The sequence below is a fragment of the Pan troglodytes genome, chromosome 16 (genome assembly GCF_028858775.2).
Source record: "Pan troglodytes isolate AG18354 chromosome 16, NHGRI_mPanTro3-v2.0_pri, whole genome shotgun sequence".
NCBI lineage: Eukaryota > Metazoa > Chordata > Mammalia > Primates > Hominidae > Pan > Pan troglodytes.
In genome coordinates this window covers 46,309,769-46,333,925 of record NC_072414.2, presented here as the reverse complement: position 1 = coordinate 46,333,925, position 24,157 = coordinate 46,309,769, and the positions used below count along the sequence as shown (strand labels likewise).

The 24,157-nt window shown below is 35.3% G+C and overlaps 1 protein-coding gene across 2 annotated transcripts in view; it reads right to left on the bottom strand.

The window, feature by feature from the left end:
• The window catches only part of UNC13C (unc-13 homolog C), a 787,554-nt gene that overhangs the window by 280,998 nt on the left and 482,399 nt on the right, over nt 1–24,157 (bottom strand). For both annotated transcript variants that reach the window (XM_054667546.2, XM_009429165.5), the window contains 4 exons: nt 20,667–20,823; nt 10,851–10,919; nt 9,113–9,202; nt 4,293–4,421 (listed from right to left, as the gene is read on the bottom strand). In XM_054667546.2, coding sequence (XP_054523521.1) covers nt 4,293–4,421; nt 9,113–9,202; nt 10,851–10,919; nt 20,667–20,823 — 445 coding nt within the window. The remainder of the gene's footprint in view (nt 1–4,292; nt 4,422–9,112; nt 9,203–10,850; nt 10,920–20,666; nt 20,824–24,157) is intronic.

Genomic DNA, 24,157 nt, shown 5'->3' with positions numbered 1-24,157 from the left:
ATCATACTATATGAAACCTAGCTAAAAATCCAGTTTGGAAGAGTCTTACTTGCCTTCATCTGATATTTGCTTTCTAGAATTTGCCTCTCCCAAGTAAACAGAATGTTTCATGGATAATCACACAATTTTTAATATCTAGTGGACCAAGTGCACTCTTCCTGAAAGGATAGGTGATAGACACATTTTTCTTTTTAAATAGAGATAGGGTCTTGCTGTGTCACCAAGGCTGGAATGCAGTGGAGCAATCATAGATCACTCTAACTTCCAATTCCTGGGCTCATTCTAACCACCATAACCTCCTAAGTAGGTGTGACTATAGACACATACCACCATACACAGCTAATTAAAAAAAAAAAAATTGTAGAGATAGGGTCTTGCTATGTTGCCCAGGTTGCCCAAGCTAGAATACATTTGTAAATTCCAATTTTATAGAAGTAATAGCTATATATGTCATAGTATGCATTAGAAAACTTCAATATAACAAAAAGATGTGTCATCAAGAGGGAAATAATCTATGAAATCCATATAACCAAAAAAGGATTAGTATCCACAATATTTTTAGATTTTTCTATAAATTAAAAAATAACAGACAAGAAAACCAAGAGAAACACACACAAAAGATTGACAGGCAATTCACAGAACATAAAACTCAAGCGTTCATTGATCATATGTGAAAATACGTTCAAACACACCAATATTAGAATAGTGTCTGTCTCCAATGGACAAAAAAGGAGTAGGATGGGATTGGGAAATACAAAGCGAAATACTACTTTTTTTTTTTTTTTGAGACGGAGTCTCGCTCTGTCGCCCAGGCTGGAGTACAGTGGTGCAACCTCGGCTCACTGCAAGCTCTGCCTCCCAGGTTCATGCTATTCTCCTGCCTCAGCCTCCTGAGTAGTTGGGACTACAGGCGTCCACCACCACTCCTGGTTAATTTTTTGTATTTTTAGCAGAGACGGGGTTTCAGTGTGTTAGCCAGGATGGTCTCGATCTCCTGACCTCGTGATCTACCTGCCTCGGCCTCCCAAGCAAAATACTATTTTATGTGTAACATTTAATGTCTTTAAACAAGAGCAGAGAAATATTGGAAAATGTTAACATGGTCATAGGTAGTAAGCATATACATGTTTGATTTGCTTTCTATATATTTTTTTGTATTCCTGAAATTTTTAAAAATAATTTCAACATTTATTTTAGATTCATGAGGTATATATGTAGGTTTGTTACCTGAATAGACCGTGTGATGCTGAGGTTTGGGTACGACTGATCCCCTTACCCAGGTACTCAACATAGGACCCGATAGTTAGTTTTTAAGCCCTCTCTCATTGCCAGTAGGCCTAGTTTCTATTGTTCCCTTTTTATAAGCTCTCACTTATAAGTGAGAATATGCAGTATTTAGTTTTCCTTTCCTGCATTATTTTGTTTAGGATAATGGCCTCCAGACACATCCATGTTGCTGCAAAGGACATTATTTCATTCTTTTTGATGGCTACATAGTATACCATGGTGTGCATATACCACATTTTCTTTATCCAGTCCACCACGGATGGGCACCTCGGTTGATTCCATGTCTTTGCTTTTGTGAATAGTGCTGTGATGAATATATGAGTGCATTTATCTTTTTAGTAGAAAAACTGATTTTCTTTTGTATAGATTCTCAGTAATGGGATTGCTAGGTCAAATGGTAGTTCTGTTTTAAGTTTTTTGAGAAATCTCCATACTGCCTTCCACAGTGACTGAACACATTTATATTCCCACCAACAGTGTATAAGCATTCCCTTTTTTCTGCAGCCTTACCAGCATGTATTGTTTTTTGATGTTTTAATAATAGCCATTCTGAATGTTTATGGATGTGTAGAATCAATATTGTGAAAATGACCATACTGCCAAAAGCAATCTGCAAATTTGATGCAATTCCCATCAAAATATCATGATAATTCTTCACAGAACTAGAAAAAACAGTCCTAAAATTCATATGGAACCAAAACAGAGCCCACACAGCCAAAGCAAGACTAAGCAAAAGGAACAAATCTGGAGACCTCACATTACCTAACTTCAAACTATACTGTAAGGCTATAGTCACCAAAACAGCATGGTACTGGTATAAAAATAGGCATATAGACCAATGGAAGAGAATAGAGAGCACATAGATAAACCCGCATACTTACAGCCAACTGATCTTTAACAAAGCAAACAAAAACATAAAGTAGGGAAAGAATACCCTATTCAACAAATGGTGCTGGGATAATTGGCAAGCCACATGTAGGAAAATGAAACTGGATCTTCATCTCTCATCTTATACAAAAATCTACTCACGATAGATCAAGGAACTTAAATCTAAGACCTCGAACTATAAAAATTCTAGAAGATAACATCAGAAAAACCCTTCTAGACATTGGCTTAGCCAAAGTCTTCATGACCAAGAACCTAAAAGCAAATGCAACAAAAACAAAGATAAATAGGTGGGATTTAATTAAACTAAAGAGCTTCTGCACAGCAAAAGGAACAGTCAGCAGAGTAAATAGACAACCCACACAGTGGGAGAAAATCTTCACAATCTATACATCTGTCAGAGGACTAATATCCAGAATCTACAAGAAACTCAAACAAATTAGTAAGAAAAAAAATCTTATCAGAAAGTGGGGTAAGGACATGATTAGACAATTCTCAAAAGAAGATATACAAATGGCCAACAAATACATGAAAAAATGCTCAACATCACTAATGATCAGGGAAATACAAATCCAAACCACAATGCAATACCACATTACTACTGGAAGAACGGCCATAGTAAAAACATAAAAAATAATAGATGTTGTCATGGATGCAGTGAAAAGAGAACACTTCTACACTGCTAATGGGAATGTAAACTAGCACAACCACTTTGGAAAACAGTGTGGAGATCTCTTAGAGAACTAAGAGTAGAACTACCATTTAAACCAGAAATCTCACTACTGGGTATCTACCCAGAGGAAAAGAAGTCCATGCACAAAAAAGATACTTGCACATGCAGGTTTATAGCAGCACAATTTACAATTCCAAAAATATGGAACCAGCCTAAATGCCCATCAATCAACGAGTGAATAAAGAAACTGTGATATATGTATATATATATATATATATATATATATATATATATATCTCCACATAATGGAATACTACTATTCAGCCATAAAAAGGAATGAATTAATGGCATTCACAGCAACCTAGATAGAACTGAAGACTATTATTCTAAGTGAAGTAATTCAGGAATAGAAAGCTAAACATTGTATGTTCTCACTCATAAGTGGGAGCTAAGCTATGAGGATGCAAAGGCATAAGAATGATACGATGGACTTTGAGGACTCTGGGGAAAGGGTCGGAGGGGTGTGAGGGAAAAAAGACTACAAATTGGGTTCAGTGTACACTGCTTGGGTGATGGGTGCACCGAAATCTCACAAATCACCACTAAAGAACTTACTCATGTAACCAAATACCACTTGTTCCCCCAAAAACCTATGGAAATAAAAATTTAAAATAATAATAATAGCCATTACTACTGCTTGAGATTGTATCTCATTGTGGTTTTGATTTAAATTGTATTTTTGAAATATTTCTTAATAAATTAACATATGGGCCAGGCGTGGTGGCTCATGCCTGTAATCCCAGCACTTTGGGAGGCCGAGGCGGGCGGATCACCTGAGGTCAGGAGTTTGAGACCAGCCTGGCCAACATGGAGAAACCCCGTCTCTATTAAATATAAAAAAAATTAGCTGGGCATGCTGGCTTATGCCTGTAATCCCAGCTACTGGGGAGCCTGAGGCAGGAGAATCGCTTGAACCCCGGAGGCGGAGGTTGCAGTGAGCCGAGATTGCGCCACTGCACTCCAGCCTGGGCAACAGAGTGAGACTCCATCTCAAAAAACAAATAAATAAAATAAAATGATATGGGAGGCAGTATGAGTTAGGGGAAGAACATAGAAACAGGAGTTGGAATCCTAATGTCTAGTCCCAAATCTGCCACTTACCCACCTTGTGACCTTGAGAAAATGTCTTCATTTTTCTGAAACTGATTCTCCAGCTAAAACCTTAAATAATATGTGCCTTTACTAGATAAAGTTATTTTAAGGAGCGAATTAGTTCATGTATGTGAAAGTGATATTCAAATATGAAGAAAAGGTATGGAAATTCTCAAATTTGCAGTTAATGTGAAATTAAATGAACATACTTTTCTATTTACTATCATGCTAAACTTATTGAAACAGATACTAGAAACAAAAGTGGCGATTATAAAAGACATACATATTTTCTTACCGGGTCTGTTAGCTGGGAGTAGAGTTCATGGCAATTGTCAAAAATATACTTGTATGTAGAATCCAGGCAAGCCCTTACACAGTCCTTCACCACCATGCTCGCTTTTGGGGGGCTTTGCAGCTCCAGAACCTGACAGACAAAGACAGACATTTATTTTCTCAAATGCAACAATAACACATTTTAATCTAGTATAAACTACTCAAATATATATTCAATAAATACTTTCAGTTGATTTTTCTATGTTCAGTAAGTGTCATCTTACCATGTGGTTTTAAATGTGTAAACATTTTAACTTTCTGATACGAAAACTTACTGAAAATGATAATGGCTGTAAACACTCAAATGAAAACACTTAATGTGACCAGTTAGTACTTCATGCATTGATTTCATTCCATTCCATCATTCAACAAATATTCATCACTTACTATATGCCAGATAATGGTGATACAGCAATGAACGATAGAAACAAAAATCCCTTTCCTCATGGGCTTAAGTTCAAGTAGATAATAAAATAAATACGTAAAATATATTACATGATGATGCATGTTGAAAAGTAAAACAGAGGAAGGATGGGAAGCGTTTCAATGGAATAGAATTAATACAATAAACGGCAATAGTAAATGAAGCTGTAGGATGAAAACAAGGGGAAACTACATATAGACCGCTATAAAAATCTTAGCTTTTAGCGAGGTGGGAAGGAACTGGATAGTTTAAGCATAAGAGCAAAATGGCCTAATTTTAGCAAAATAACTAACTTTTATAAGGCTCCCTTACGCTGCCTTAAAGTGGGCTATGAAAAAAATAGAAAGACCAATTATGAGAATAATGTTAAAATTTAGTCTAGAGAAGATGATGCTTGACCAATGTGGTAGAATTAGAAATTATTAGAAGAAATCATATTCTGGTAAAATTTAGAAAAAAGGAGCTAACAGGATTTTCTGACAGACTGGATGACTGGTGTGAGAGCTGACTCCAGTTGACCCCAATATTTTAGCCTGAGCAACTGCCATAAGGGAGGTGTCTTCAATTTAAATGGGAAAAACTGTGGATGGGAGCTCAGGAGTCAATTCTGAACAGTTTAAGAAGCCTATTAGGCATATACATGAATTTCAAGAAGATATTTGGATAAATGAATCTACAGTTGTGGAAAAGTTCTGGTTAGAGATATAAATTTGGAAATTATTAGCTTACAGAAGAATGTAAAGAAACAACGCTGGTTGAGTATGGATAGTGAAGAGAAGAGGTCCAAGAAATAAATCCGGTTAAATCTTACATAATTCTAAATCTGTGACAACAGACAAATGAGAAGGAATAAAGCAGTAGAGAGCAACCCTCACCCCGCTCCCAAAAGAGCCAATGGTACAGGAGAGAAATAAAACATGAGATGTTGACAAATTATTTTTGGTGAAGTGAGAGAGTAAAAGTCTGATTACAGTGTGGTCAAAAACTAAGGACAGAGTTGAAGTTTTAATATTGTTAAAATGTCAGTTCTCTCCGGATTTATCTATAGATGAAATGCAATCTCAATTAAAATCCCAGAAGGAATGAAAATCACCTATACAATTGTGAAAAATGAAGAAACGAGGCGGGATGCACATTATCTTTTTTAATGATTTGCTATAAGGTCACAGTAATCAAGACAGGATGATAGTGGTGGATGTACAAACAATTGAACAGTATAGAGAGTTCAGAAATAGACCCATACATATATGGTCAATTTAATTTTTTACAATAATATGAAAGCAATTCAATGGAGAAAGGAAAATCTTTCTAATAACTGCTGCTGGAACTATTAAACATAAATATGTAAAATGTTATCCTTGATTCACACTTTACACCTTATATCAAACAAAAACAACCAGCAAAACAATCCCCAAAATTCTAAATAAAAAATATGCCCAAATATAACAGGTAAAACCAATCTTTTAGAAGAAACACACCAAAAAAACCTCTTTGTGATGTTGGTTTAACCAAGAGCATTATCCATAATTAGAAAAAAAAATGATAAAGTAGACCAAAATTAAAAACTTGCTATATGAGATATTTTTAAGACAATTAAAAGACAAGGCACAAACAAGGCAAAAATAATAGCAAATCACATATCTGACAAAAAATTGTATTCAAAACATATAAAAACTCTCAAAACTTGAGACTACTGTATTCTTGAAGAATGCAAGAAAGTAGATTTTAGATATTCTCTTCAAAAAAATGATAACTTTGTGAGGTAATGCATATGTTAATTAGCTAGATTTAGCCATTCTGCAATGTATACACATTTTAAAGCATCATGTTGTACACAATAAATACATACAATTTTATCTATCAATTTAAAATAATTAAAATTAAAATGCCCTTAACAGTAAGAAAACCAGCTAATAAATATGGGTAAAAATTTCAACATTCTTCACAAAAAAAGATATTCAGATAGAAAATCCACCCCTCCAAAATTCTCAATATTATTAATTTTTAGACAAATAAAATTAATACATTAAGATAATGCAACGTCACTTCTACTAGAATAATAAATATATACATACATACATACATAACATGGAAAATCCCAAGAGTTTTGCTAGAGGATGCAGAACAATTGGGACTCTCACACACTGCTGCTGAGGATTTAACCCAAGGAACATAAAAACGTATGTTTACAACTATAATCCCATGCTTATTTAAAACAGTTTTATTTGTAAGAAACCAAAATAGTAAATAACTCAAACTTCTCTCAGTGAGGGAATGGATAAATCGATAGCACATACATAACAAAGAATTACTCCTTAGCAATTTACAGAAGTGAATTGTTGATACACTCAACACCAATGATCTCTATTGTGTTATGCTACATCGTGTATGATTTCATTTACATGATGTTCTAGGAAAGGCAAACCTACAGGCAAAGAACAAATCGGTGGTTACCAGCATGTGGGAGAAGGGTTGACAACAATGGTATAGCACAAGGGAATTTTGTAGGCTCATGGAACTGTTCTGTATCTTATTGCTCTGGTGGTTATATGACTATACATTTGTCAAAACTAATAGGACTGTACAACAAAAGAGTGATTTTTACTCTCTGCAATGAGAAAAAAGAATAACAGGAGAAGAAAATTTGTTCAAAAGATAATAGGAGAAAATTAATTGGAAGGAAATGTATAGATGACTATTTCAAGGAGTTTTGCTATTAAGGGAAATGAACTGGGGTAGTAGCTATAGAAGAAAGTGATGCCAAGCAGTATTTTGAAGACTGTAAAATCAATAGCACATACATAGGGGAAAGTTGGCAATTCAGGAGAGTGGAGAGGATTGCTGGAACAATATTTTAGTGCACAAGAGAAGACAAAATCAATTGCACCAGTAGAAGAGACCACATTTTCTAAGAAAACAGATGGCTCATCAATACTAAAAAAGAAAGAATAGGGGGAGGGATAGCATCGGGAGATATACCTAATGCTAGATGACGAGTTAGTGGGTGCAGCGCACCAGCATGGCACATGTATACATATGTAACTAACCAGCACAATGTGCACATGTACCCTAAAACTTAAAGTATCATAAAAATAAAAAAAAAATAAATAAATAAATAAATAAATAAAGAATATATGGACACATACAAGGAAGTACCTACTGGGGTAGGTGGTGGGAGTATGTGATTGGAGCTTGAGGATGCTCCTCTTTCTTTCCTCCTATTTTTTTTTTTTCATTGAAATAGGAAGCAAAGTAATCAACTGGTAGTGAGGGTTGGGGAAGAATAGTTACAAGTTTAAGGAGATAGTGTTTTTAAACAAGGAGGCATGGCAGATGGGTAGCACTGTGCTTTCACACCCTACCCTCACTCCCATTCCTCACTCCTCAGTGTCAATGGCAGACATCACTTGTCAATCTAAGTCAACTTGATTGGGTCTCACCATCATTAGCTGCACATTGTTCCAGTAGCTACTGACAGTAGATTAGAATTGATGTAAAGTCTATTTATCCTAGTCACCTAGTTAGCCTGATTTTAAACCAAATGAATTTTAATTCAACTTTAAAGAATCTAAATGAACTTTGATATAGTATGGTTTCCCTTTGTGTCTCTCTTTTATTACAAAATGCCACTTTTAGAGGTTCTAGTGAAAAAAATTATGGGCAAATGCAAAGAAAAAAATTGTTCCTATTTAGGAATTTTCTGAATAAGCATTGTAATACTGTCTTTCAAAGAGCGTATATTTTAGCCCACAGCCTGGCAAGTAGTTTCTGAAAATGCTTTACATAAGTTGCACTGCAAGCCAGAACTATGACTGCAGAAAACTTGCAATTAAAGCAGAAATGATATATCTAAAAAGAAATACCTGGTTTGTAAGGCCTAGCCAATTATACCAATAGATAGGTGATCAAATATATTCCTACACAGACATTCCCAGTGCTGAAAATAGGAAGTTGCCACAATTGGGGTAAACTTAAAAGAGTCAGCTACTTTCTTGTAGCAAAAAAGTCAGCAAAACACCTAAGTTAAAACTAAAATTAGAAGTGAACTCCATTTCCATTTAACGTTCTTTGGAAATTTTGTAAGTGCCACATCCACTTACTAGAGAGCTTTATCTAAGACAAATTTAACTGAGAACTAAATTAGAGCCAAATGTATCAGAGTATTTTAAGTGTCTAGGATAATCTCTTCTTCACTATACCTTATATTGGAAGATTCATCGAGTTCAGGCAAAGATAGTACAGCTTAATCGATGGGGTTAACACAGTACTTGATCAAGAGGAGGGTAAGGCAAGACTTTACCAGGGGATGAATGTATTCTATGTCACACCAAAACAGTGACAGAAATAAAATGAGATACCTTCATCCTAAAAAAGGTGATACTTGTTAACAGGTCAACAGTTGATTTCAGGTCTTGCAGTCTTTCAGTATTGCTTGCAGGAAAGTTTTCCTGGTTAATTAGGAAACAAAATGGATAAGGTTGTCAGCAGTAAACTTCTAGTGGGAAAATAAACTAAAACTAGCTTCTCATGAAAGAAAATGGAAAGTAAACTGTATACAATTTTAAAAATACTCTTAAGGTATTCTTAAAATATTTTTGTCATAAAACTTTATAGAACATAAACAATTTGGAAATATTATATTTTTACTCTTGGAAAGCTGCACTCTTCTATTTATACTAACAATGCAATAAATGCAAAACAGTATCATTATTACAATGTTATGATGTTATTAATGCTTGCTTCTAAAATAGTCTTGCTACTAAAAGGAGGAAGTATAGCATACATAGGAAAAAATTTTCATGATTTTCTCAAGATAACTACTTTTTAAAAAACACTTCGGAAATTATACATGTGCTGCATTTACTTTTAGTCACAAAAAAACTTTAAAAGTTAAAAAAAATAAGTTTGCATCATATAGTCTTTCCTGAAATACTATGGATTTTAAAAAAAGGTTTCTTTTAGCGAGGTTTGATGAGAAGTATCATTTAAAAATACAGATGTTTATAATTTTGAAGGAATGAAAAGTTATAATGATAAAATGTTTGAACTAAGAAACAATTTTTACTTTGGTCAATTTCACATGTTAACATGCTTTTCTAAAGAGCCATTAGGAAAACCATCACTAATTACGAGATATTCATGAACTTGAACAGGGTTAGTGTGCCTATGATGAGATGGTGAATGAGGTGGCTTCAGGTCCTTGTTGCCCCCAAATATCTCTCTCAATGGCTTAATGGTTGTTCTCTTCTCATTATGTTGGCCACAGATCCAACATGAAATAACCAACATGAAATAATACCAAATTAAATTTGGTATTATAACTTCCATAAGTATGCAATTAAAGTATCTGTCAATAAAAGACTAATTAAAAATGAATGCATGGGAGATAGATATGTTAAAATAAGAAAAGATGTTTAGGATAAATTATTAAAGAATGTAAAATACAAGAGAGCATCTATTAGTTATTACTATAGACATTTTATAACTAAAATTTGTAACTAAATTTTTATAACTAAGATATTTTGTAACTAAAATTATATGTGTGTATATTTATGCACATATGTACATGAATATATTTGTGGTATGTGTATGTGTTTCCCCAGGAGGTGATATATAGAATTGTTGACAATGAATTCTGGGCAGCTTTGCAAGAACACATGGTACTCTTGGTACCATGATCCAGGAGGAAAGAGAATGAAGCAGTAAATTAAGTAGGAAGCTCAGAAATTGGGGAAATATCAGAAGAGTATTTCAGTAACAAAGGATGAGCTTTCAAAATGAGGACTGGGCCATAGTCCACTTCATGAATTAGCTGAGGGTCATTGAATCTGATGGCTATTTTAAAAATTACAAAATTAAAGCTTCAAGTGCGTACACAAACACACACACACACACACACACAGAGTATTGTTGTAGTCTACGTGGGGCAAAGAATCTGAACAAAAAAGGAGACCTGCTGGATTATTTCTAAGGGTGACAGCACCTGAGATCAATATTTTTATTTTTCTATTACATGATGGGTAATTTTTACAATATGGCAAGAAATTCTCTAGACCAAACAACAGTTTTCTTTTAGGCAAGTAAATTTGTACATACCCTATACTTTGACAGATCAATCCTCAAAGAGTTATGTAACTGGTCCAGTAGTTTTATGAATTTTTCCCTCTGTACAAAGCAAACACAAAATAGGAGAATGGAAATAAATGACCACTCTAAAGACCTCATAATAATTCTGAGTTTTGTCTCTATTTTATAGAAAGGAAGGATCAAATATATCAATGACTTGTCCAAGATCATAAAGTTACTATGTGGCATAGCAGTGATTCAAACTCAGGTCTCTTTGACACCAAATTCATGGTCTTTTCAATAAGTCATACTTCCTCTCTATGATGAATGAGAAATGTGTAACTGTTCTAACAAAGTATCTAGAGACTTGCATTTTGTAGAAAGAGATCAGACAAATAAATTGCCAGTACATTTCTCTATGTGTAATAATTCACAACAATATAATGCGTCAGCAAGAGAAAATGCAACCCATTCTTCTTTTTATTCCTGTACTTCATGCCCTTTCTCCAGACAATATATTACAGTTTTTTACACTTCTACCACCTACGGAAGTGGGAGCAGGTGTTGTTTTTGTCAAAACCAATTTGAAAAAATATTTTCTTTTTGGAAGCAAATGCAGACTTCATAATCTGAAAGGATCAATTGCTTTTAAAGGCTGTGTGTGATTTAGTGCTAAAATTAGTAGAAACATGCAGCCAAAAAACTTCTGTTGCTTCCACTTGATGCAGTATCAGTGTTGAACTGTCCTCTTAACAGAAGTATTTGAAGATGGTGAGAATAAAGAGCTTTTCTCTTACTAAGTGTGTGGTTAAAGTTGGGTGGATTAAACAAAAACAAAGTCAAAACATAAAAGTCACACATACAAACCTTATAGGTAGACACTCCACTATTCTGAATTCCAGTTTTCTCATCAAAAAATAAAATGGGAGAGGTAAGATTAAATGACATAAAATGCCCCTGCCAACATTAATATTCTGTAAACACCAAATTGCACTTTGGAGGATATTGACAAAAATGAAAGCTTTTCTCAGTAGTTTCACAGAGGAGGTGGATTTATGGGGTATATAACTCTTATGCCTCGAAGTCACTGATCTTGATGGAGTGAGCTGAATATTAACAGGAGGTGACAAATTGTTCCTAAGCTGAAACTCCAATTTTCTGAATAAACTGCCATCATCAGATTTATACATCAGTATAAGAAAGTTTGAGTATCATCTCTGTGTTAACCTCTGTGGAGGCAATAAAGGAGCCTAAGAAATGAGCCCTGCCTTCCAGAAGTATGCAATCTTCTTAGGCAGGTTAAGACCCTTTATCCCAACAAACCTACAGAAAATACAGATGAGTTGAACGTCTTAGATCTTTCTCTGCCACTCTCCATTATACCTTCCCAGGGGATGAGGCAAGCTATACAGTCCTTTCTTAACTCTCCAACTTCCATGCATTTGGGTTGGTGGCCCTCAATCCAGATAGAAAAACAGAAGAATCACTACAATAATTAGTTTAGGCCACAGTAAAGTTAATCATTTAGATGATTATCAAAGTGAGTGTGATTCGTGTAACATCTCTGGATGCCTTATCTTATCTCTGTGATTGGCACAAATCATCAAGACAGTTGAAGTGACTGATCAACCATACTGTGGCCCAAATCATCGGCCCTCTTATATTCACTGGGGCAAATGGTGCTGGTTGTTGTTACATTAGTGTTTGCTGCATAATTCTTTGTTAGGTATAGCATTCAGACTTTTCAACTTTTGCCCTCTGTGTTTCTTCCCTTTTCCCACCTAAAACTCTAATAGCCTCCAGAAGATAGAGTGCTTATTTCATGCCCATTAGATGAAAATGGAAAGAACGAATGGAAAAAAAAAAGGATTGCCTACATCCATCTTACCCCATCTGCCCACTCTTTTAAAATATTACAATACTGAGCAGCTATACCAGCTCTGAATTCCCTACCTCTGTGGACTTAGGTTCCATGAGCGGGGGAGCAAAGGGGGAAATCCTATTTAGTTAAATGTATTTCGTGAGTTTCTGTTTCATGGAGTTGAAAAGATTTCTGACTGATAAAGTTCACACATTTGGTTTCCCTACCTAGTCTTCAGTGCCCAGCTGGAAAATTTACATTCAAGGAAAATAGAAAACTGTGAAGAAAACTGCTGGGCTTCTTGTCACTGAAAGCCAGAACAACATCAGATGATGTGAAATTAAAAGTATGCTGCTGATTGAATTTTCATAGAGATTCTTTAAACAGCAGGACAGCTTGAACTTTAATTTTATTTACAACATTTCTATTTAACTAGAGTGAGATTCCCTTTGCAGAGCAGAGCAAGCCTACTGCCTGTAGGGTGTGATTTGTGGAATAACGAAAGACTGGGTGATTAAAAAATGTTTCCCCAAGGGACATGGCACAATATCTAAAACTGCCACATTATTCAGTTTTTTAATTAAATAAGGGCCACATATGTCTAGTAGGGGGCAAATCAATAATAAACATAATAATAAATATTACAATAGGTTCAAAAATACAGTTAGAAGGAATAAGATCCAGTGTTTGGTAGCACAATAGGGCAACTATAGTTAACAATAATTGGTTGTGTATTTCAAAATAACTAAAAGAGTGGAATTGGAATGTTCCCAACATGAAGAAATGATAAATGCTTGAGATGATAGATATTCCAGTTATTCCGATTTTATCATTACATATTGTATGCATGTATCAAAATTTATCTTGTACCCCATAAATATGTACAACTATTATGTATCCAATTAGAAATTTAAATAAATTAAAAAAAATAATAAAAGGTAAATCCAAGCAAAAAAAAAAAAAAAAACCAACAACAACTTGGTTTAATTAGTTGACCAGAATAACCAGACCAGAGATTGGCAAACTATCTACAAAGGGATACTTAGTAAATATTTTTCACTTTGCCAACCCTGTCTCAACTATTCAGTCTGACACTATAGCACAGTAGCTGCCATAGACAATATGTAAACTAATAGGCATGATTGTTGTCCAGTGAAACTTGATTTATGGATGTGGAAATTTGAATTTTAGATAGTTTTAATGTTTCACAAAATAACAGTCTTTAAAATTTTTTTTCAACATTAGAAAATATTAAAAAATATTCTTAGCTTATGGGCCTTACAAAACCAGTTGGTGAGTTAGTGGACTGCATTTGGCCCATGGGCAGGGGGAAGAGGTAGTTAGTTGCTCCCCGGACTGTGCACCTTCAGGAAGTTCCCCCCAGGATTTGGGGAACCGTGGAAGGAAAAGCTCTTGTAAGGAAGGGGTATGATAACTTCTGCATCATCCTCAGCATCTCTCATTATTTTCTTTCTTTCTTTCTCAAACTCTGGCTTCAACAGCAGGGATGAATTTAACCAGAAGCTAATGATGCTTAAGCTCTTCAGCCCTCACCTTCTTTAGCAACCCTGGGAGGAGCTGGCTATGTATTCATGCTATCTTAGATTTTTGTAAAATTTTCAGGAATAAGATAAAAATAATTCAGAACACGACAAGCAAATTGTAACACTTTTTTTCCAGATCATACCAAAAACAGCAATTCATTAAGAAAGACTTTTCAAACAGAAGTAATGTATAGGCAATTTTGGTAATTTTTAAATAATTCAATTAGTGTTAAACATGAACATATTGGACATATATTTATAGCTCTTATTGATTTGAGATTAATTCTGATACCAAAAGAAATATCATACTATTATGAAAGGCCACTAAAATGATGCTTTCAATGACAAAATAATTAATAAATTTCATCAATTCAAAGTATATTTGAAGAGGCCCTTCACAGGAAAACTTGAAAAGCATTGAAATGTTATTGTTCACTGATCAAGACATGCTTAGCCTTCCCCTCAGCCTGGTTAAACTTTAGATAGGCTTCTTCCTGACTCTAGGTCTCGACCTCCCTTTTCTTAAAGCATTTTATTTAGAAAAGTTGTAACAGTACATTCTTTTTCTGCCCCTTGACATGGAAATATTTTTTAAAGCCTCTTGCCAGTTTCATAATCCAAGAATGCCTTCCTAAAAGACTTGGGAGCCTTCCCTTTGAAATGTAATCATCAAGGAGAGAGCACTCCTACCTCCCACCCTCTTTGGGAAGATAGGACCCTAACTTCCATGGCTGTAATTAGCAAACAAAGATGGCCTAATCGCAGAAGAAAAAATTACAGACTCAAAATTACTCAGTGCACTGGTTACATCCCATTGATCAACCTCCCCACTATCATCCTTCAATACTTTCTCCTTATTTCAGCCCTGCCTTTCATTTCAGTGGAGTTGAGCTCTAATTGAGCTCTGGCCTCTCTTCCCTATTGCAATAGTCTTGAATAAAGTTTGCCTTGCCTGTTTAACTTTGTCAGCTGTAATTTTTGCTTTTACATCACATATGAAAAAAATAATTGGTGTTTTCCCAAATTTTATGAAAATCACTAAAACGCATGTGGCATTGTGAAAGTGAAATAAACTCTTCTAAAGTGTCCATTAAAAAATATGTCAACTCAGCTAAGTAAAAAAAAAAATTATAAAAATAATATTTCAATTTTTTTGTCATATGACGTGATCAAAGAAAATGCAGCCAAAAATGTGTAGAAAGAAAATATTATAGAGGTTGGTCAGTCAATAAAAATATCACTTATACTTGGTTATATATATTGAGCATGTATATACTCAAGTAAACAAACAGCTCAAAAATATTAATTTTACGATTGATTTATTTGATATTTGTATTTCAAGATAATTCACTAAATAAATTTCCTAAAGACACCTTCAAAATTAAAATATTGACTGCCTCCCACCTCATGGAATTTTGTTCCTTTTCAACTCCTGATCTACCCATGAGTGCGTTCAACACACATAGAGACACTTTATCTAGTAAAGTTCTTTGTCTGGACTCCAAATAACATTTATACTCAGTGATGCGCTGGTAAAGTGGCTCTCTGAAAGCAAAAAGCCTTGATTTTTAGCATTTGCTAACTTTCATGTTGTAAATACTTTTAATATGTCCAATTTCAAGGATGGCTGTGTTTAACAAGCTTGCAATATTCCTGAAAATTTACTGATCAGTTCTCATGAGCAGGTACCAGCCAGTTTTAGCACACCACTGTTCTACAATCAATTTTCAACAATCTACTCCCTGAGTTACCTTTTGGACCTGAGACTTCCCTTGCAAAATGCTAACTGAAAGGTGCTATTAATATGTTCCTCCCACAATCCTCTGTCTCTGCCTGTTTTCTCTCTTCCACTCTCTCTGTCCCTTTCCCCACTTCTCCCCTCCTTCTCTCTTGCTATCCATCATGCTTTTCATGGTTCCACTTACCAAAACTAGAGCTAATGGCAAATCACTTTACCTTCACCCCATTATCTTTATATGAATTTCCTTACCTTCCCATGGCCTCGTTTCTGCAAAATTTCAGCCTAGAGTCAATCCAACCATCAGCTATATCTCCTAGTAGATAAGCATCAGAATGCTGACACACTCTAAGAAAGTCTCACTGTCACAAGAATTGTGACAACACATTTATAGTGCCCAACAGCAAATGACACTTTCAGTTTACTAGGATTTTCTTTTACATGTCCCTGAAACATTCTTTTTTGTATTCCCCTCAGTAGCTTATCCAAACTTTTACCACCCCCCTTCCCCTCTGCAACCATTTCACAGCCCATTGTTTTGTTAATGAGCAACGCTTGTCCTTCCTGACAACTTTAAAGAAGGATTAAAAAATAAGGTACAACTACCCCAACTTTTCACTTCTATATCAAAAGCTTAGTGTTCTCTGCAAGGACTCTCACACTATTTCCTTGAATTTCAGAACAGAGTTTGTCCTTTCTCGTTCTAAAGGCTAGCCTCTCCTTCTGCCCTCATGACTGCACTTCCTTCGTTTCCTCTGAGATAGTACTTATAGTCACTTATTCTCCCATCTGAGAAATTCGCAACCTCACTCTTGCAACTAACTCCTTTCCTAACACTCTATAAACATGTTTATATTTACCTTATTAAATAGTTTAAAAATCCCTACCCAAGCAGATAAAAAAAAATAAAGTCTCTTTTTATATGGAAAAACCTTCTAACTCTTGCCCAATCTCTCTTTTTATCTTCTGATTTAAGTTCCTTGAAAGAATAGTCTGTTTCCTCATCCAATTTCATGCCTTCTTTCAGAATGTTGTTATAAAGTTAATACAGACTTAAGGTATTTTATAAAAAATTTTAGACATCATTCTCAGCAAAGTAACACAAGAACAGAAAAGCAAACACCACATGTTCTCACTCATAAGTGGGAGTTGAACAATGAGAACATATGGACGCAGGGAGGGGAACATCACACACCGGGGCCTGTCGAGGGGTGAGGGGCTGGGGGAGGGATAGCATTAGGAGAAACACCTAATGTAAATGATGAGTTGGCGGGTGCAGCAAACCAACATGGCACAAGTATACCTATGTAACAAACCTGCACGTTGTGCACATGTACCCTAGAACTTAAAGTAAAATAATAACAAAAAGACTGTTATATAAAGATTCATATAAAACAAAACCAACAAAATGTCAGCTATAACCCAACTAGGTGGCTACATCATTGGTATTTGAGCACATTTCCTTCCAGTCTTATCTCTAAACCTGTATGTGTGTGTGTGAGTGTGTGTATGTATGTGTGTGTGTGTCTTCAATGTTGGAATTAAATTGCATATAGAGTTTTTTAGCATACCTTTTTCATTTATTATTATCATGGGCACTGCTCAATTATTGAACCTCTTCCATAAAAACTCGATTTTTAATGACTGTATCATATTTATGGAATAATTGAGCTTTAATTTATATAACTGTGCTTCTATGCCAGGGATATTCAATCTTCTGGCTTCCATGAGCCACAATAGAAAAAGAAGAATTGTCTTGGGCCACACATAAAATACGCTAACACTAATGATAGCTGATGAGCAATAAAAAAAATCATGCGTAAGTCTCACAATGTTTTAAGAAAGTTTACGAATTCGTATTGGGCTATATTCAAAGCCACTCTGCACTGCATGTGGCCCATGGGCTGTGGGTTGGACAAGCTTGTTATATGCCATTCACTGAACAAACTTCATGAAATCAGGCTTCAACCTCAATTGCTTCACTGACCAATGACCTTCTACTTGCCAAATTCAATGGGCTGATTTCTTTCTCCATTTTACTTGAACTCTCTATGACAGTTAATGATATTATATACTACCCTTTTCCCAAAATAGTTTACCTTACCTTTTACAGTTATCACTTTTTTTTAGAGACAGGGTCTCATTCTGTTGCCCAGGCTGGAGTGCAATGGTGCGATAAAATCACATTGAAAAAAAAATCATTGTCATCCAATTGGTCTAGCCATTTTCCTAGGTAAACTTTGCTTGCATCTCTTCTGCACACCCAAGGGTTCTGTCCTTTCCACTTTATTTTTGAACATATTTCATCCACATCATGATTTCAGATAAGACTTATACTTGAAAAGGTCTAAATGTGTAATGGTTTTCTTTTCTTAAAGATCTGTTTTACAATTCTCATAGGTAAGAAAGCTTTTTCTACAGGTTTATTATTTGGAGTCTCAAAATGTGTGGGCTATGCACCTTTGAGAAGGATCAAGAAGGGAGCATATAATTGTCATTGAGTCCCAGATGACAGAATCAGCTTTAAGTTAGGTGAATAAAAACCTGAGGTTCCAATGTAGAGGCAGGAGATATACTTAGGTATATTTGACTCATCAAATGGCATTATTTTTGATAGTTAGAAAAATATAGTCAAATTTATATACCAAACCACCAACTTTTCATGATGTAGTTTGAAGAAACATTTCTCTTTCTTTTGGCCCTATTCTATAATAAGTTATTGGATTTACAAAATGAAGTTTGTTATAACTACGCTGACACTGAAATACTAAAATGTACTGAAATCAATCTGCTGTCTCTTCTTTGGGTCAACATGAAGTAAAGGAGCATGTTATCTAATTTTCCTCTAGGTAGTTTTTATGGTGGATATTAATCACTTAAACACATCTTTCTCAGAGGGAGAAAGGCTCAATGTTCCATGATGGTGGCTTTTTCTTCACAATATACACAGACGGAATATTAGAAGCAAAACAATTTCATAGTGCAGCATGCTTTATATTATAGGTAAAATCCCAAGACAGCAAGTGCTGTTACTAAGATGAGGTTTTTATAACAAAGCTGTTCTATGATCTGGTATTTGGTAACAACAGGATTTTGTTGAACTGGTTAGGGAACGTTCTTTGGTTCCAGCTTCTGCAAGAGTCAATCTGTCTAACAAAAGTAGCTGATACTGTAGGTTATACTGTAGGTAAGGCAGGAGAGACAAAATTCTCATATTTTATACACTGACACTTTTAACTTTTATCAACTGGCTTGCCATCTTTTATCTCATTTTATCATTATTTTAAATTTGAGAAACATGTTAAAGTAAGAATTATCTTCTTCATTGAGCATGTTGAGGAACTGAGGCTTAGATGACTAAACTGACTTGCTAAATTTCAATAAAAACGGAAACTGCATAACTCCTAACCCAAAGAGTAGTCTCCTTTACTGGCATTTTATTTGATTTGGCGTTAAATAGCAATTATACTTTCCTTTGATTATTCTAATTCACTTCATACACCTCGCATGCATTTCTCTTTTAGAGGAAAAGGACAGAAAAAGAGTAAACACAGGAGCACATCTTTTTCCCTATTGGGTTTTCACTCTTATATTTGCTGTGTCTCAAGTGTTTCTTTTCTATGACACATAACTCAAAATTTGATTTCTAAACAATATACTCTGTAACAAAAATATATTCAGTAAACTAAATTGGAAGTGCAGAGGAAACAATATTGTGCCATGAAAAATCACCTTCCCACAACTGATCTTAGTTTCCTCCATGAAAAAAAAAAAGAGAGAACAAAAAACCTGTCTCACAGGATTACTGAACAGCGCTACTGCCTACCCATTTGCCTTGACCAGAAACCTGGGAATATTTCCAGGCATCTTCTCCTTCCCTCCCTGTCCATGTCCCCAAACGTACCAAATGCTATTAAGGCTGCTGATTTTATGCCCTGAAAACCTTTGGTATCTATTCTCTCTTCTCCATCTCCACTCATTTTTAATTCTGACTCTTACCACTTTACTAGAAATACTCTTAGTTTACATCCTATTTCCAGTCTTGCCAATTTCAGTTACAGTATATTTGCAGAGAAAGAGTTACAATGATGGATGCAACAGACGAATTCTTGGGGCTCCTTTGATTCCCTGAATTTCTACTTTTCAATGCATTCTTGATGCCTTTGCATATGTCAGATGGACAGCCTTAATTAGGCACAGATTGTTTTTTGTAGGCTCCTTAAACACATGCCATGTTTTACTTAGAGGATGTGCCACTATCCATCAGTACCAGAAGGAACCAATAGGAAGTGCAAATGGAGCCTAATATGTTCCAGAGATGGCAGCCAAGCTCACACTTACTAGGGAACTATATCTACAAGGCAGTGAATCTGAAATGTTGAATACCAAATTTGCATATGTTGAGAATTCCCTATAAAGTCCCAGCATTCTTTTATAAAATGTATGTTTTTCCCTCACTGAAAAAGATCCTTTAAGATATGAAGATTCAATCTAATGAAAATTCTTATTGATTGTCAAAGTTAATTTACTAAAAATGTTTCAAATGAACTTTGAGCTGGAACCCATTATTCCCTAAATGGGAATTTATTCCCTAAAATGTCCTTTCTGCAATAAGATTCCAAGAATATCTTAAGTTCAAAGTCTCTTGAAATGTAACTCCCATAAGCTGCTAGGAATTTTAAAGTTTAAAAAATTATACTTACACCAAAGTTGGTAGCAGCAAATCGATCTGAGGCAGAAACCTGTACATTTGTTGAAACTGTTGTGTGAGCATAAAAAGCATTTATATTAGCCAGCAAGGTGCTCATGACGGCAGGGACACCGGGGCACATGTATTTAGAAGACAGACATGAAAAGTGCCTGAAAGACAAAAAACATAAAGTGTTTTTAAGACAGAAATTAATTAATTCATGCAACAACAGAGCTTCTAACATCAGCAATTAATTCCACAGCTACATCTATGAAAAGGAGAGAAAACTGCACAATCTCTAATTGAAAGAAAAACAATTTTGGCCTTTTGAAAATTTCTCATTCACAAATGTAAAGTGCCTTAATTAGAGTGTAATTTGCCCTTTTTGCCCATGGACGCTGCCGAGAAAGCATTGTTAAAGTCTCCCTTGCCACTGTTGTCATGTCGAAGTCAGTTTTTGAAAGAGCCTGAACAGCTGCAGAAGCTCTGCATCAGAGGGTTAAGCTTTGAAAAAAGTTAATGTGAGTCTGAGGAGCGATGGGGAACACTCACAGGCTATGTGGTAATGAGAAACCCAAATACCCAGCGCTCCAGGGTCTTTGGGTTTGTCACATATGCCACTGTGGAGGAGGTGGATGTAGCCATGAACGCAAGGCCACAAAGGCAGATGGAAGAGTTGTGGAAACAAAGAGAGCTGTCTCAAGAGAAGATTCTCAAAGACCAGGTACCCACTTAACTTTGAAAAAGATCTTGGTGGGTGGCATTAAAGAAGACGTTGAAGGACATCACCCAAGAGATTATTTTGAACAGTACAGGGAAATTGAAGTGATTGAAATCATAGCTGAGGCAGTGGCAAGAAAAGGGGTCTTGCTTTTGTAACCTTTGATGACCATGGCTCCATAAATAAGGCTGTCATTCAGAAACACCTTACTGTGAATGGCCACAACTGTGAAGTAAGAAAAGCCCTGTCAGAGCAAGAGATGGCTAGTGCCTCACCCAGTTGAAGAGGTCAAAGTGGTCCTAAAAGCTTTGGTGGTGGCCATGGAGGCGGTTTCGGGGCAATAACAACTTTGGTCATGGAGGAAACGTTAGTGATTGTGTGGCTTTGGTGGCAGCTGTGGTGGTAGTGGATATGGTGGCAGTGGGGATGAATATGATGGATTTGGTAATAATGGAAGCAGTTTTGGAAGTAGTAGAAGCTACAACAATTTTGGCAATGATAGGATTCAATCTTCAAATTTTGGACGAATGAAGTGTAGAAACTTTGGAGGCGGAAGCTCTGGTTCCTGTGGTCATGGAGGCCAATACTTTACCAACCAGGAAACCAAGGTGGTCATGGTGGTTCCAGTAGCAGCAGTAGCTATGCCAGTGGCAGAAGATCTTAATTACTGCCAGGAACCAAAGTTAAGAAGGAGAAGAGAGCCAGAGAAGTGACAAGGAAGCTATGGGTTACAACACAGTTGTGAATTCAGCTGGGCACAGTGGTGACAGGGCCTTGCTGCTGTCAAAGAAGATGTGTTTTAGACAATACTCATGTGTATGGGCCAAAAACTCAAGGATTATATTTGTGACCAATTGTATAACACGTTATTTTAGTTTCTGTTTTGTGTAAAGCATTCCAGTGAACCTTTTTAATGCAGATATTTTTTGCACCCTTGATGTTGATTGCTAAATGTAATAGTTTGATCATAATGCGGAATAAATGTGTCTTTAAAAAAAAGAACGTAATTTGCCACAAAGATGTGTAAACTCAACTTTGAATGTTGCATGTATGCACCAAAAGTATAATTTCCAGTGGAATTTAGCACCATCGGAAAGCAACTGCGCAGGAGTCTCCCTACTTCCTCAACCCTGCTTCTACTTATTTTGGTTCCTGAAATGCCATATTTTCACCAAAATGTTGTTTTGCATTTGTATGCCTCTCACAGTTGTAAAGTAGCAAGACACCCTCCTCTCATTATACATTGAATTAATAAGTCAATTTAACCTGTGACTTGAGTCCAGTTTGTATGCTTTTTCAGAAAGAAATATCTTCTGTAAGCAATTCTCTTTTCTAAGCACTTTGTTACAGACAAGATTTAATTAGGCAAACAGATGAATAGTGAGAACAGACTGAATAATGCCAGCTTTATGCTTAAAGATCATTTCTTTTAAACCTTGAATAATGGTATCATTTATACCCATCAGAAGCATCAAGGGTCCAATTTTGTTACTTCTCTCAAGGAAACCTTTTTCATTTGAACTACAACAAAAGACTTGAAAATGGAAAGCACAGCTTATGATAACAGTGAAAGATAAAATATACATGGAGGAAAGAAAATTTCACTATATAATGTGATCCTATTTTGCTCTCATATCTTACTGTGCCACCAAAGCATCTAGACATTTCTGAATTTTGTATTATTGAACACATACATAAATAGCTGCCCTGAGTGGCACTCACAAAAAATAAATGATGGTCCTGAAAACTGTGGCTTTTCTTAGATCTTAACCAGGCACCTTGCTACCTACTTTGTCATAATACTGATTAACAAAAAAGGTTAAATCTTTAAAGTTGCATCTTTAAGAATCACGAATAAAAATTTATGCTATGTGAGTTCCATGATTTGTGCAAATTAACCCTGGATTTAGATTATTAATGACTGCTTCTTTAAGGAAATGATAAGTGTTATGACTTTATTATACACTGAATTGATTATAATTAATATGTATTAAGAATCCACAAACAATATTATTTATTTAACAAAAAATATTAGTTAAAAATAGAAATTAAAAATTCTTAGAGCTATGCTATCACATTTCTTTTTTTTTTTTTCCAACAATTCACAAGTAATTACATTTGTCAGACTAAAATCACAGGTCAAAAGTTGTGGAAAATGTAATGCCTAAAATGGTGTAGGTGACAATAAAAGAACTAGGGGGAAGAAGAGATATAGAAATGCCATAGTCAATTTTGAAAATAAATTGTTAGGACACTCAAAAACAAGGGGGTTATTACCCAGACCCTGCATTGTCTTTTTAGAGGGATACTGGAGGTCATCAGGCTGAGTAATCTTGTTCTTGGTTTCAGAAAGGATTGGTGCTCTCATAAAACAGCCATATTACTTGGCTTTACTTTTTTAGCTGCCACCTTGAGATTTTTGGTGCTTGGTTAAGGAAGCAACAGCAGCTTAGTGGTTACTTGAAGCATAAATAGTAGAGCGACACAGGAATAACTTACTTAAGGCATTCACAGGATGATTTTTATAAGTGAAACTAAAAGATTTATGTAAAAAATGACATAATTTTTTTTTGATATGACCTCAAAACCACAGGCAAAAGAAGCAAAACCAGATAAACAAGAGCACATCAAATTAAAAAGTTTCTGCACAGCAAAGGAAAAATTCCAGCGAGTGAAGAGACAACCTGCAGGATGAGAGAAAATATCAACTGTCAACTGTAATCAACTGTAATAAAATGTCAACTGTACATCTGATAAGGGGTTAATACCCAAACCATATAAGA